This window comes from Arachis ipaensis, chromosome B2 (assembly GCF_059453495.1).
Source record: "Arachis ipaensis isolate K30076 ecotype BB chromosome B2, ASM5945349v1, whole genome shotgun sequence".
In the NCBI taxonomy this organism is placed as follows: domain Eukaryota; kingdom Viridiplantae; phylum Streptophyta; class Magnoliopsida; order Fabales; family Fabaceae; genus Arachis; species Arachis ipaensis.
The window spans coordinates 3,244,890-3,256,812 of record NC_142437.1 but is presented as its reverse complement, the minus strand read 5'-3'; the positions used below and the strand labels follow the sequence as shown (position 1 = coordinate 3,256,812).

At 32.5% G+C, this 11,923-nt stretch overlaps 3 protein-coding genes and 1 long non-coding RNA gene across 4 annotated transcripts in view; 1 reads left to right on the top strand and 3 right to left on the bottom strand.

The window, feature by feature from the left end:
• LOC107626596 (putative disease resistance RPP13-like protein 1) overlaps positions 1-11,923 on the bottom strand; it is a 184,295-nt gene that overhangs the window by 133,095 nt on the left and 39,277 nt on the right. The gene's annotated exons all lie outside the window — the stretch shown is intronic.
• On the top strand, positions 2,656-5,802 carry LOC110268622 (uncharacterized). The gene is made up of 2 exons (XR_002356870.2): positions 2,656-2,789; positions 5,347-5,802. It is a non-coding gene; the product is annotated as an uncharacterized LOC110268622 (long non-coding RNA).
• On the bottom strand, positions 7,189-11,569 carry LOC107622651 (putative disease resistance RPP13-like protein 1). The gene is made up of 2 exons (XM_088504742.1): positions 7,931-11,569; positions 7,189-7,488 (listed from the first exon to the last, which is right to left on the bottom strand). The coding sequence occupies exon 1, from the start codon at positions 11,567-11,569 to the stop codon at positions 9,344-9,346; it is 2,226 nt and encodes a 741-aa protein (XP_088360868.1). The 3' UTR covers positions 7,189-7,488; positions 7,931-9,343.
• Positions 7,274-9,272, bottom strand: LOC110262395 (putative disease resistance protein At3g14460). The gene is made up of 2 exons (XM_021115128.2): positions 7,931-9,272; positions 7,274-7,488 (listed from the first exon to the last, which is right to left on the bottom strand). The coding sequence occupies exon 1, from the start codon at positions 9,270-9,272 to the stop codon at positions 7,935-7,937; it is 1,338 nt and encodes a 445-aa protein (XP_020970787.2). The 3' UTR covers positions 7,274-7,488; positions 7,931-7,934.

The following is an 11,923-nucleotide window of genomic DNA, read 5'->3' as shown; positions in this document are numbered from 1 at the left end:
ATGTCAGCAACATCATTTACTTGATAAAATTTTAGAATTAACCATTCAATTTTTATTAAATTAACTATTATTTTTAAATCAACCAAAAAAAAAGTATAAACTATAAGTAATAAGTATTCAATTATAGATAATAAAAAAGTATTCTATTATATACATAAATTCACACATAAATTAAAATTATAGAAAATATATATATACAAGTAATAGAAATATATGCAAATTAGGGTGTAGAATTACTAATGACAATAATTAGAAATTAATACTGTCTAGCCAAATTTGTAACCGACATCCATATCCCTATATTTATTATATCTTATCGTTATAAACAATACAATAAATTTATAACTCCAATAATTAATTTATTAATTTTTATAAATAACTCATTAAATGTAATAAATATTCATATTATAGATGTCATAATAATATTATTAATCACAATAAATTTTACGTTACAAATATTTAAATTCCATACTATTTAAACTACTTATTATATAAGTCTCTTATCACTATTTCTTTAAATAACATCAAATTTAGCACAAAAAATTTATTTTTGAACTACACAATATCTCAAACTTACCATGTCAGCAACATCGCTTACTGGACAAAATTTTAAAATCAACCGCTCAATTTTTGTTAAATTAACTATTATTTCCAAATCAACAAAAACAAAGAAAAGAAAATATAAACTATAAGTAATAAGTATTCAATTATAGCTAATAAAAATGTATTCTATTATATACATAAATTCACACATAATTTGAAATTATAGAAAATATATATATACAAGTAATAGAAATATATGTAAATTAGGGTGCAAAATTACTAATGACAATAATTAGATATCAATAGTGTCTAGCCAAATTTGTAACCTACAAAGACATTGAATTCATATTCCTATATTTATTATATCTTTCCGTTATGAACAATACAATAATTTATAACTCCAATAATTACTTTATTAATTTCTAAATAACTCATTAAATGTAATAAACATCCATATTACAAATGTATTAATAATATTATTAATCATAATAAATTTTACGTTACAAATATTCGAATTACATATTATTTGAACTACTTATGTTATAAGTTTTTTATCACTATTCCTTCAAATAACATCAAATTTAGCATAAAAAAATTATTTTTGAACTACACAACATCTTGAACTTATTCAATGGAGCATCATTCTTTGGACAATATTACCAAATAAACAAACAATTGGTTTATCAAAGTTCAGGAGGTTCGTTTATGAGAAACATTAACACACACAAAAAAAAAGGAGTATTTTTGCTTTAGAAATAATTATATTAGATGAAAAGTTACAAAACAAACATATTTATTATATTTTTAAATTGAATTTACGAAAAAATACTTTAATTTTTTTTGCTTTTTATACTTTTTATATTATTTTATAATATGTTATATATAATTGTATTTTAATATCGTTAAAGTTATGCTTATTTCAATATGCTATTCATTGTTCCTTTTCTAATAATTTAAAGAAAAATATAATCAATTTTTTAATTAATTATTAACTATGATTTACTAACATTGCAGTCTTACAGGGAACACCTTTTCATGTAATTGTGAAGAAAAATATGATAAGCAAATTCAAACATTTGTTACAAGAAGAAAAAGTTTATACTATAAAAAATTTGAAAATAGAAAATGCAAATGATTTGTATAGACTAATTAAAGGTATAATAAAAGCAAATTTTTTACTCACAACTGTCGAAAAATAAATTAAAGATCCAGTTTTGAATATTATCCAACATTATTTTGAATTTGCATCGCTTGAAAGAAAAATATTAACAAGTAATTTCATTTTATACTATTTCAATTATTCCTATTAAAAATAATTTATTCAAAATTTTTTTTACACATTTTTGTTCTTTTTATTGTAGATGTCATTGGAAAATTGTATGCACTAGTAGAAGAAGAACACATAGATGTTAAAGAAAAACTCACAAAAATACGAAGAATAAAAATGATACTTAAAGAGTAAAAAAATATACAAACAATTCGTTTTTCATTTACATATATAATTATTAACAAAATACTAATAATTTTAGGAACATCGTGTTAAAAGTTACGTTGTGAAGAAATATCTAAAATAAGATAAACAAAAAATTACAACACAAATAAAGGACAAACAAATTGTTGCACTCACATCTACATTGGTGAGTGAATACAAAGATACAATCTTTTTCAAAAAAATTTAAATTCATTGTTTTCTTTAGTTCAAAGAATTATATTTTATATAATATATTAAATGAGATAAATACAACACAATCTTATTTTATATAACTTATTATATTATAATATTTTAGGTGATTATTTAATTAGCACAATTTCAAATATAAAAATCTACATCAATTCACAAACGGAAGAATTCGCACAACTAATTTATGAATATTTTATAACTAATAAATCTTTCAAAAACTAATTCATTTATTTAATTATTCAATTTAATAAATATAAAAAAAATCCTAAACAGGAATAAAAAAAATTACCGCCCCGCACATCACGGGACTCATTTTACTTGTGAAATTATTTACGTGACACAAATACGAAAAGCAATATGACATAAGCTCATTTAATTATATAATTTGATATAAATAGATAGATAGATAAGTTGACTCTTTAACCCATCTCATTTCTTTCACAGAGGAACCTTGTTTCTCTACCTCAACCTCTAGTATATGAGGCAAGTCAATTTTTTGGTTGCCCACGGATCAGAACTCCATTTAAGAGTCTGTTGCTGGCGATTGAATTGCTACATGCACAAGGTAAGATTCTGAGACAAGTCAATTTTATTCACCGGTCATTGTATCAGCGGTCTTCATTTCAATAACTTTAATTTCCCATTCTTCATCATATACAAAAGGTGTTTTGGCTTTGATCTTGGCCTTTAAAATGCAACAGAATCTACTTTTTTGTTAATTCTAACAATACACATCTAATTTTTTTTTTTTACCAAAGTTGTATGCATCACATGAGGAATTCATTGCTAGTTTATACTACCACCTTCAGATTATATTCCTTTAATTTCCCATTTATTTTGCATCCCACTTGGTGGGAAAATGCTTGATGGTTATTATTGTCTTTGTTGTTCAATTTATTATGCTGTAAACTTTATATATTGCAGTTTTGGCAGTTGTTCAATTTATTATGCTAGAATAAAGAGTGCACAAAATTGCATTTGCAGTCTCATATCCAATGTGGCATTTGTGCATGTGTGAAACTTTGTAGTAATTTTAGTTATGAAGCAAATAATAACCTCAAAATTCATTGAAGTTATAGAACTAGAATTATAAACAGTTAAACACAGACATTATAAGTTTATAACTCATGTGAAAGCCCGCTGAGTTCGGAATGGCGATGAAATTAGGCTAAAACAATTATCTTCCTGTGAATCAATGCTATTATGGATTTTCATTCTTAGCATAATGGTACCAACACACTACTATAGAGAGCTTGAATTCATATCATTTTTACTTCAGAAATTCCTTGTTCTCTCTAATTCTTTCTAGAATTTCTTTTCAAGTTTAGTTCCATGTGTTTGTTCCTAGATTCAGGATTAATCTTTTGTACAAGATACTTCTTAAGAAACACCTTCTTAGAAAACAGGAATCCTCTGAGGCAATAATTATTATATTTACTCATGAAATCTTATGAATGCATAGATAGTATCTCACATAAAATTGTGTAAGTATTTTCTTTCTTCTGTTTTGGAAAAGAAGTACTTTGCATATCATTTTCAAGTCATGAGTTAAAAATCTGGTAAAATTACAATTCATAATATAATTAGTTATAGACCTAAATTGGCAAATACCTCGTCAATATGAATAGTTGCTTGAGAAAATAATTGCCATAACAATACATAAAACGGTGACAGTAATTGAATAACAGAAACCAAAAAAATAAAAATAGAGACAAGACACCAAAATTTTAACGTGGAAAACCCTCTCAAGACACCAAAAAAATAAACATTTCAAGACATAAAGTGTCTGTCATCACAAAAATGGAAAAACCAAAAAGTTGATAGGAATGAAATTGTTGCTGACTATGCTGAGGGCATCACTGCAACTTCTCCTTCCAATGACTATTTCATGTTTCAAATGTGGAAAGCATATTCTTTGAATGTTGACCGCATTAGCCACATTCCTTCATCACCTTGGGAAATTGTTATTATTACAGAACCTTTTCTCTTGGTATTAGAATAGCTTACTACTATAGGCATCTAACTATTATTTTTATCCAATGATTCAATTTATGGTAAAAAAAGATTACAGAACAATATAACTTGATCCTTTTATTTTGAAAGCTTACACAATTCATGCTGGTTCTTTTTACTATCCTACATGAATCTTCCAACACAAAAGCTTTTCTAAGGCATTTGATATAGGAAAAATAATATTGTATCACACAATATCATACCTCCTAATCATGTGTATTTTGAGCAACTAAATTGGTTTTGTATGAGTTAAACAGTGCGCATTTGGAATACAAAATTAAGTGCATTTTTTAGAACCAAAACATGTATTCATTTATTTATGCATCATATAATAGCTTAGCAACTTTTGGGAAAATATTTGATGATGAGGCATAGATAGCGTTTGAATGTTTCTTGGTGTTGATATGAAAAAGGAGACAACATACATGAATACCAGATTTTGCTAAGGATATTGAAAGTTGGAAAAATGGTATTAAGTGGCCAAAGGCACACCATGGTTTCCATTAATTACTTCTTCTTTTTCAGTTTCTGGTAGCCTGGAAGATCCTCTGAGTTATGTTTTATGTGCTGCCGCCACTTTGCTTTAATTTATAATATACTATATTTAAGTGTGCGTGATGCACAAAAAAAAATATTAGAATAAAAACGAGAGCACTTTTTTTATTAAAAAAAAAAAATGGTTTAATTTCAAGCGTATACTAGTAAATGCTGCATGCGTAAGAGATAGAGACATTGTTTTGTGATGAAGTGCATATAAATCAAGGTAATAATCATAAACTTGCATTCCACCTTAAGAATGATGGTACAATAAACATGTTCAAAATACATAAAATATTCCACCTTAGCCCATGACAACAATAAAAAAATCTCGCGGCCTACAAATGCAGCCCAACAGAATACATAAATTTAATTGCAATTTTAGCCTTTATTATCTTATCTTATCTTTATCTTATCTTTATTTGTTCTTATCTTATCTTAATTTGCTTTTATCTTTCCTATCTTAATGCTCTATATATATTTAATTTTACCTTCATAATTTACAATACAATTCAATTCAATCAAAAAATACAAAATACAATATTTTTCATCTTTTCTTATCTCATTCGAAGATGAAGAAGTTCTTCACCAAATTAAATTCGTGCTACTGTCCACATTCAACTACTAACAAGAAGAAGCTATCGAAGTCTCTGCCGTCCAGTGGTCGCATCACAAAGGATCGTCGTGACAGCAGCGTCGATCACAACGAGGTTGTTGTTACCAAACCACAAAAGAAACCCATTGTGGTCTTACCCTCCGACGATTACAAGAACAACAGGGAGTGGTGGAAATCAATGCCGATCGTGGCTTTAGGGTTCGCTTTTTCCATGTCTTGAGCTCCAGATTCGTATAATGTTTAAGTGTTGTGATGTGTTCGGATCTGTGTTGATAACTGATAATTAAATTTTTATGCTACTAGAATTGCAATTGTACATAATCGAACAATTAGTTCGACTTCTATGTTTATACCATTCTATTTCAGGTGAATTTTTTCTTTAAAAAAAAACAATATTCTTCGTCTTTTCCTATATCATTTTTTCATGGTTTTATCATGTTGAATTTATGTATTCTGTTGGGCTGCATTTGTGGGCAGCGTTCTTTATTGTTGTCATGGGATATGGTGAAAGAGTAGTTTAACATGACATGCATGTATACATGCCAAACTCATAAGAATGAGATCAATATTATGTCACAGATTCATGGCAGACTGTCTTACTCTTGCACCAAAAGCAAAGAATTTGGTGATGACTTCAAGGGGCATGTCCTTGGTGTCTGGAACCTTCATATAGTTGCCTGCACATCAAGGAATCTGTTTTTGACAAATTTGAAAACAAATAAAAGCAAATGGAAGATGCTTAAAAAAGTGTACTATTTTTCATAAAATCCTAAAACGCAATTTGAACCTTCGATTTCATGATACTAGCATATTAGCTAACTCTAGTGGCAAATTTGAAGGGTTAAAATTTGACATCTCCAGGGTGTCTTTGTAACGATAACAGACATATGCAAATTCAGTTAGTTTGCCTCTGCTTTGTCTATGTCCAATTGGAATATAATAAAAAGTGACAAGTGAAGTGTTTTATTTTTTTTAAATTGGTCAAACTTGAACCAAAATTCTTCTCTCTTATTTGATCAAATCATAATACTGTATCATGAACCACTATTACTCAAATTCATTTGAGAATTTAGCTAAAGTGTTACTTTGGTGTTTCTTGACGAAGAAGAAACGATAGTCCGAACTTGTGATGTGTGACGAGCCTGAAACAGTTCCACCTGCTGTAGAAAAGCAATGTAGTGTTGCTGCGAAAGACAATCAATTGGGCCTGAGGAGGTTCAATCTTCTGAGGAATCATCAGATGGTTGGGTGAAGGTTGAGTTCTCGAAAGAAGAGGAACTCAAAAAGATTTCAATATACATAATACACTCACTTTACATGGCAATAACCTCTTTAATTAAGTCCAAAAGATCAAATATTCTATCACAATACTTCTTGAATAATTTGAATTCCACCGCAGCTTAATATATGTACAGAACATTTACTCTTGGTATTAGAATAGCTTATTATAGGCATCTAATAATATTATTAACTTTATCCAATGATTCAATCTATGGCTAAAAATGATTACACAGCAATAACTTGTTCCTTCTATTTTGAAAGCTTATACACCTCGTGCATGCTGATTCCTTTTACTGTCCTACAAGCACTGGCGGAGCCACGTTATAAGCAAGGGGGGCAATGGCCCCCTCTAAATTAATAAGGTGTACGTATAAGTCTCTAATGTTTTAGTTTAGTCTCTTTTTAATTTTTAATTTTTCTTTCTTCTTAACTTATATTTTTCATGTTGGCCCCTCCAAAAAATATTTCTAGCTCTGCTCCTGCCTACAAGAATCTTGCAACACAACAACTCTGTGAATTCTTTCCACAAATTAAACTATCATTTAGTTTTTCTCTGTGGAAAATAGCAAAAATAAAATTATAGCAAGGAATAAAAAATATACCTACAACAACAAAAGCTTTTCAATCATAAGTGCCACTATTCTAACTTTCTCCATCATGTCCTTGCTTTTCAATAACATTAAGCCAAAATCAGAAAACACAGTATCTGGTTCCCAACACCTTAATCCAGCTTAATTACCACCTCAAATGATCTTAGAATTAAATGAAGATATATAGCCAATGTATAGGATTACATCTTGATATGTACACAAGCCACCTGCAGAAGATAGTAATAAAAACATTAAAAAAGTAAATTTAATTCATCCATTTGTTTAGTACATCTAAAAAAAAACTCAAATGTTGGATACATGAAAAAAGGATATTCTATTCCCAGTGTTTCAATTTTTGTTTGATGGTAATTGTTATCATCCTTTTTAAATATGATTTTCTTTTGAAACATACGAGTTAAGAAGTATTATACATATAGCAAAAGACTGTTTCAGAGAGTAAAAAAGGATATTTCTTTAACTAAAACTGCAAACTGAGAGCTTTCCCGATAAGTGAAAGAAAAGAATGCAAATTTTGCAGTTGGCATATGAGTTCAAGTGGTTAATGTTGTTTAAAGAAAGAGAAAAAAAATTGACTTGAAGGAAAAGGAAACTTATGCATGTGTGAATTTAATTGTGGTAGCATGAGAAACATGAAGGTTAGAGAATTACCTGCTCAGAAAACTTGTCTGCGATTGACTTGAATGGTGGGGATGTGGGAAATTTTGGACCAAATTTGTTGATGCTTGTTCTCGCAGTGTTCGCCCAGCAAACCACAGAAATCAAGTTGAAGTATTAAGAGAGAGGGAGGCAGCTTTTCTGCTTCCATATTCTTCAGCTTCTCACAGTCTTCAACTATTAACTGTTGGAGGGAGGTGAGGCGAAGAAGCTGGTTGCACTCCAATGTCTCCAGATTATGAAAGTCTTGGATATGTAGAGTGGTGAGGGAGGGAAGGCGAGGCAGCGAACCCACCTCTGGGTATGACTTTATGCTCTCACACCCAAGACCAGAAATGGTGAGATGAGTGAGGTTGTCCAAGTTGCCCAACCATGATAGACCCCTCACGTGTTCCTCGCAATCTCCTACACTAAGCTCTTTCAGGTTAGCCGGCAAACCACCCTCTGGCAACCTACAAATGTTTGGGCAACCTTGTATGTCCAGAGAGTGTAAATTTGGGAGAAGACTATTCATGTCAGATGGCAATGACACAAATTTGGAGCATTGACTGATGGTGAGACGTTGAAGAGCAGCGTGTGGTGGCTCTGACTTTGAAACTGATTCCAGATTTGAACACCATTCTATCTCCAGATTCTCGAGATTGGGAAAGGCATCCAACGACAATGAAGTCAGTGAAGCACAGCTTTGATATATTTGTAGATCTACCAGATCATACTTGTGTTGTGGCTGGAGTAATTCAATTTGGCGGCAATTAAAGATTGTGAGCTTTTGCAAAGATTTGGGTAAACAATTGCCCCCCAAGGATACAACAGATGAACACCATGAGATGAGTATTTCTTGGAGGGAAGTTAGATGGTGGATGATCCTTGCCTTAAATGCACACTCCGCCACAGATTCAAATCCACTAATTGTTAAACTATCCCCATCAAGTCTCATCTCTTTACTCCATCCTTCATCAAGTTCTTGTATTTTCAGTTGGCGCACTTTGGAAACATCCGATGAGGAAGAAACAATTCTCATTAATACCTGATTAACCATATCTCCCTTTAACATTGGACAATCTCTTATTTCAAGCCTCTTAAGCTGAGGAAAGGCTTCCGAGCCAGGTAACTGCCACTTCTCCCAACTTGGCATATTATAAAATATCAATTCCTCCAGTGAGGAAAACAGTGCAATAGGCAAAGAATGTTGATGGCCTTCATTCTTGTAAAACTCCTTGCCAATGCTCTTCAGCTCATCAAACCTTTCAATGCGGAGGGACTTTAGAGATGCCAGCTGTCCAAGTGAAGGCAGCATGTAGCAATTCTTGCAAAACTTGAGAGATACACTTGTCATGTTTTGGTACAAGGAATGCCCAATCCAATCTGGAAATTTTTTACCTTTGTATCCATCAACGGTCAACTTTTTCAAGCCAGTGTGTGGTTGCAAGCGCCCCCAAGTATATCTTGTTCATCAGTATGTGTGTTTGAGACCATATCATCACCTGAAGACAGAGACCATTTCAACAATAAGTCGTCAATGTGCTTCTTATCTATTATCCTTGCACTCCTTGCCTCATTTGCATCAACCACCTTCTCCAATTTCTGAATCTCAAGTGATCCATGAAGATTTAAAAGCCCTCCTAACTCTTGGATTCCATTGTCTTCTTGTTTTCCCACCACAAAGTTGCTTAAAATGTGCAACTGTTTTAATTTGCCCATTCCTTTTGGCATTTTTTCCAGAGGCGTACGCCTTATATTAAGATGCCGCAAATTCACAAGATTATACATGCCATTGGGCAGCATAGTCAGCTTTGAACAGCCTTCTAACTTCAAAGTTTGTAGATTGCACAAGTTGCATAATGACTCAGGCAATATCTTAACATCACTCCAAGATAGATCCAAATAACGCAATTGGATCAATTTTTTAGCTATTGAATATTGAAATATATCGAGTGTATCAAAGGACAAAACTCTCAAATATTTATTCTTTGACAATATGTCACATTGTAATGTTGTGCGTGGTTTCCAGAAAGGAGATCCATTATTGATATACAATAATGTCCTCAAAGATTTGTTTTTACTAGAGGAGCATGTTTTCACAGGAATCGAATGATTGTATGACAAATGCCGAGTTAGAATACTCATCTCTTCTTTTTCACCAAATCTACAACAAAGATCTCCAGCAAGAAAAGTTGCCAAGTCATGCATGAGATCATGCATCACAAAATACTTCTGAATATAGTTCTGGACCTGCTTGAAAAATAGTCTTGAAGCCAATTCATCAAAACACTCGCAACCAACTTCTTCTAAAGTCTCTCCCCTCTTTGGAGGCCGCAAAAGATCTTCAGCCATCCATAGCAGGATTAATTCATCCTTATCGAATTGATAATCTTTGGGATACAATGAACAATAAACAAAGCAACCTTTTAAATGAGTAGGCAGATGATGGTAACTCAATAACAATGCAGGAACAATCTTGCAATTTGCCACAGAAAATTCCCAAATGTCACTCGATAGTATTTTATTCCATTCTTCAACACGATGCTCTGAGCGCAACAAGCGTCCAAGTGTTTCTGCAGCTAATGGCAAGCCATCACACCTTTCGACAATCTTTCTACCTATTCCTTCCAGTTCTGAGCTCCCATTTGATTCAGGAAAGGATGCATTCTCCGCAAAAATAGACCAACAATAATCATCTGACAGTTGATTGAGGGTGTAAGAGTTATAGTGTTGGACTATTCGACCAACATTTACCTTGCGGCTAGTTAGGAGAATAGTGCTTCCCTTTGTCCCATGTTGAAAAGGGGTGATAAAACTATTCCACTTATCAGCATCTTCACTCCAAACATCGTCCAAAACAATGAAGAACTTCTTTTCTGACAGTTTTTTCTTCAAATCTTGTTGAAGTAAATCAAAGCTGTCAAGACTACAAACACCCGAAGAGATCCCCTTTATAACATTCTTAGTAGTCTCAACAACATCAAAATTTTCAGAAACACAAATCCATGCTTTCAGATCAACCCCGTCCATCAAATCCTTATTGTTGTAGAGCCATTGCGCTAAAGTAGTTTTACCAACACCGCCCATACCAAGAATAGAGATGACGGACAAGTTATGATGATTGTTGTCATTGAGCATCTTGATTAGTGCCTGTTGGTCACCATCCCTGCCGAACACATTCCCCTTCACAAGAGAAGTGGATGGAGGTCTCCACGAGGAGCTTCCTGTTGGAATCTCTTTGAGACCAAGGGTATCTTTGCGAGTCTCAAGATCTGCTATTCTTTCAACCACCTCTTCTATCTTGGTTACCATCTCCCTACTAGATAGATCAAGGAAGTGAGGAAGACGAATGCGTACCTTGTTGTGAATTTGAGCTTTGATGAAGACACGGTCCAGCAAGTCATCAGCATTGTAGAGAGCATCTTTGAGACCATCAAGCCACTCCCTGACGAGTTCGTTTCCAAACTGCTTCTGCTCAGCATCAGCAGCCAGAGCTTTGGCAGCCAAGATAGCAGTCTTCAGCCTGTCAACCAACTTCCGATCCAGCTTCTTGCCCACCACCAAGTTGACAAACTCAGATGAAATGAGCCTGTCAAGAACAACGTTGGCCAAGCCATTAACTAAAGCTCCAATCACAAGTGCTTCAGCCATGATATGATACGGATCACAACAACAGCGAACTAATCAGTGAGAGATTGTAATCTTCAGAATTTAACAAAGAGAGAGCAATGTTTCAATAATGATTGCAAGGTAAGGTATTCACTATGCAGCCTTGAAGGCATACAGCGAGATATCACCAGAGTTGGTTCATTCAGCAAAGAGACGTTGGCATCACGTGGTATCGACCTCCGAGGTAAGATAAAATAATTCCCAGCAGTGGAGTGCATAGCTGGCTTTGCACGTTGGGTGAGGAAAAAAAAGTTGGACGGTTAAGAATGACAACCATTATTGTTAATATAGCTTATTTCGATCCCTCTGTATATTTTTAAATACGACATTTCTGTA

Bases quoted from the DNA above. Each gene is read 5' to 3' on its own strand.
- LOC107622651 (XM_088504742.1), bottom strand. From the start codon at position 11,569: ATGGCTGAAGCACTTGTGATTGGAGCTTTAGTTAATGGCTTGGCCAAC.
- LOC110262395 (XM_021115128.2), bottom strand. From the start codon at position 9,272: ATGACAAGTGTATCTCTCAAGTTTTGCAAGAATTGCTACATGCTGCCT.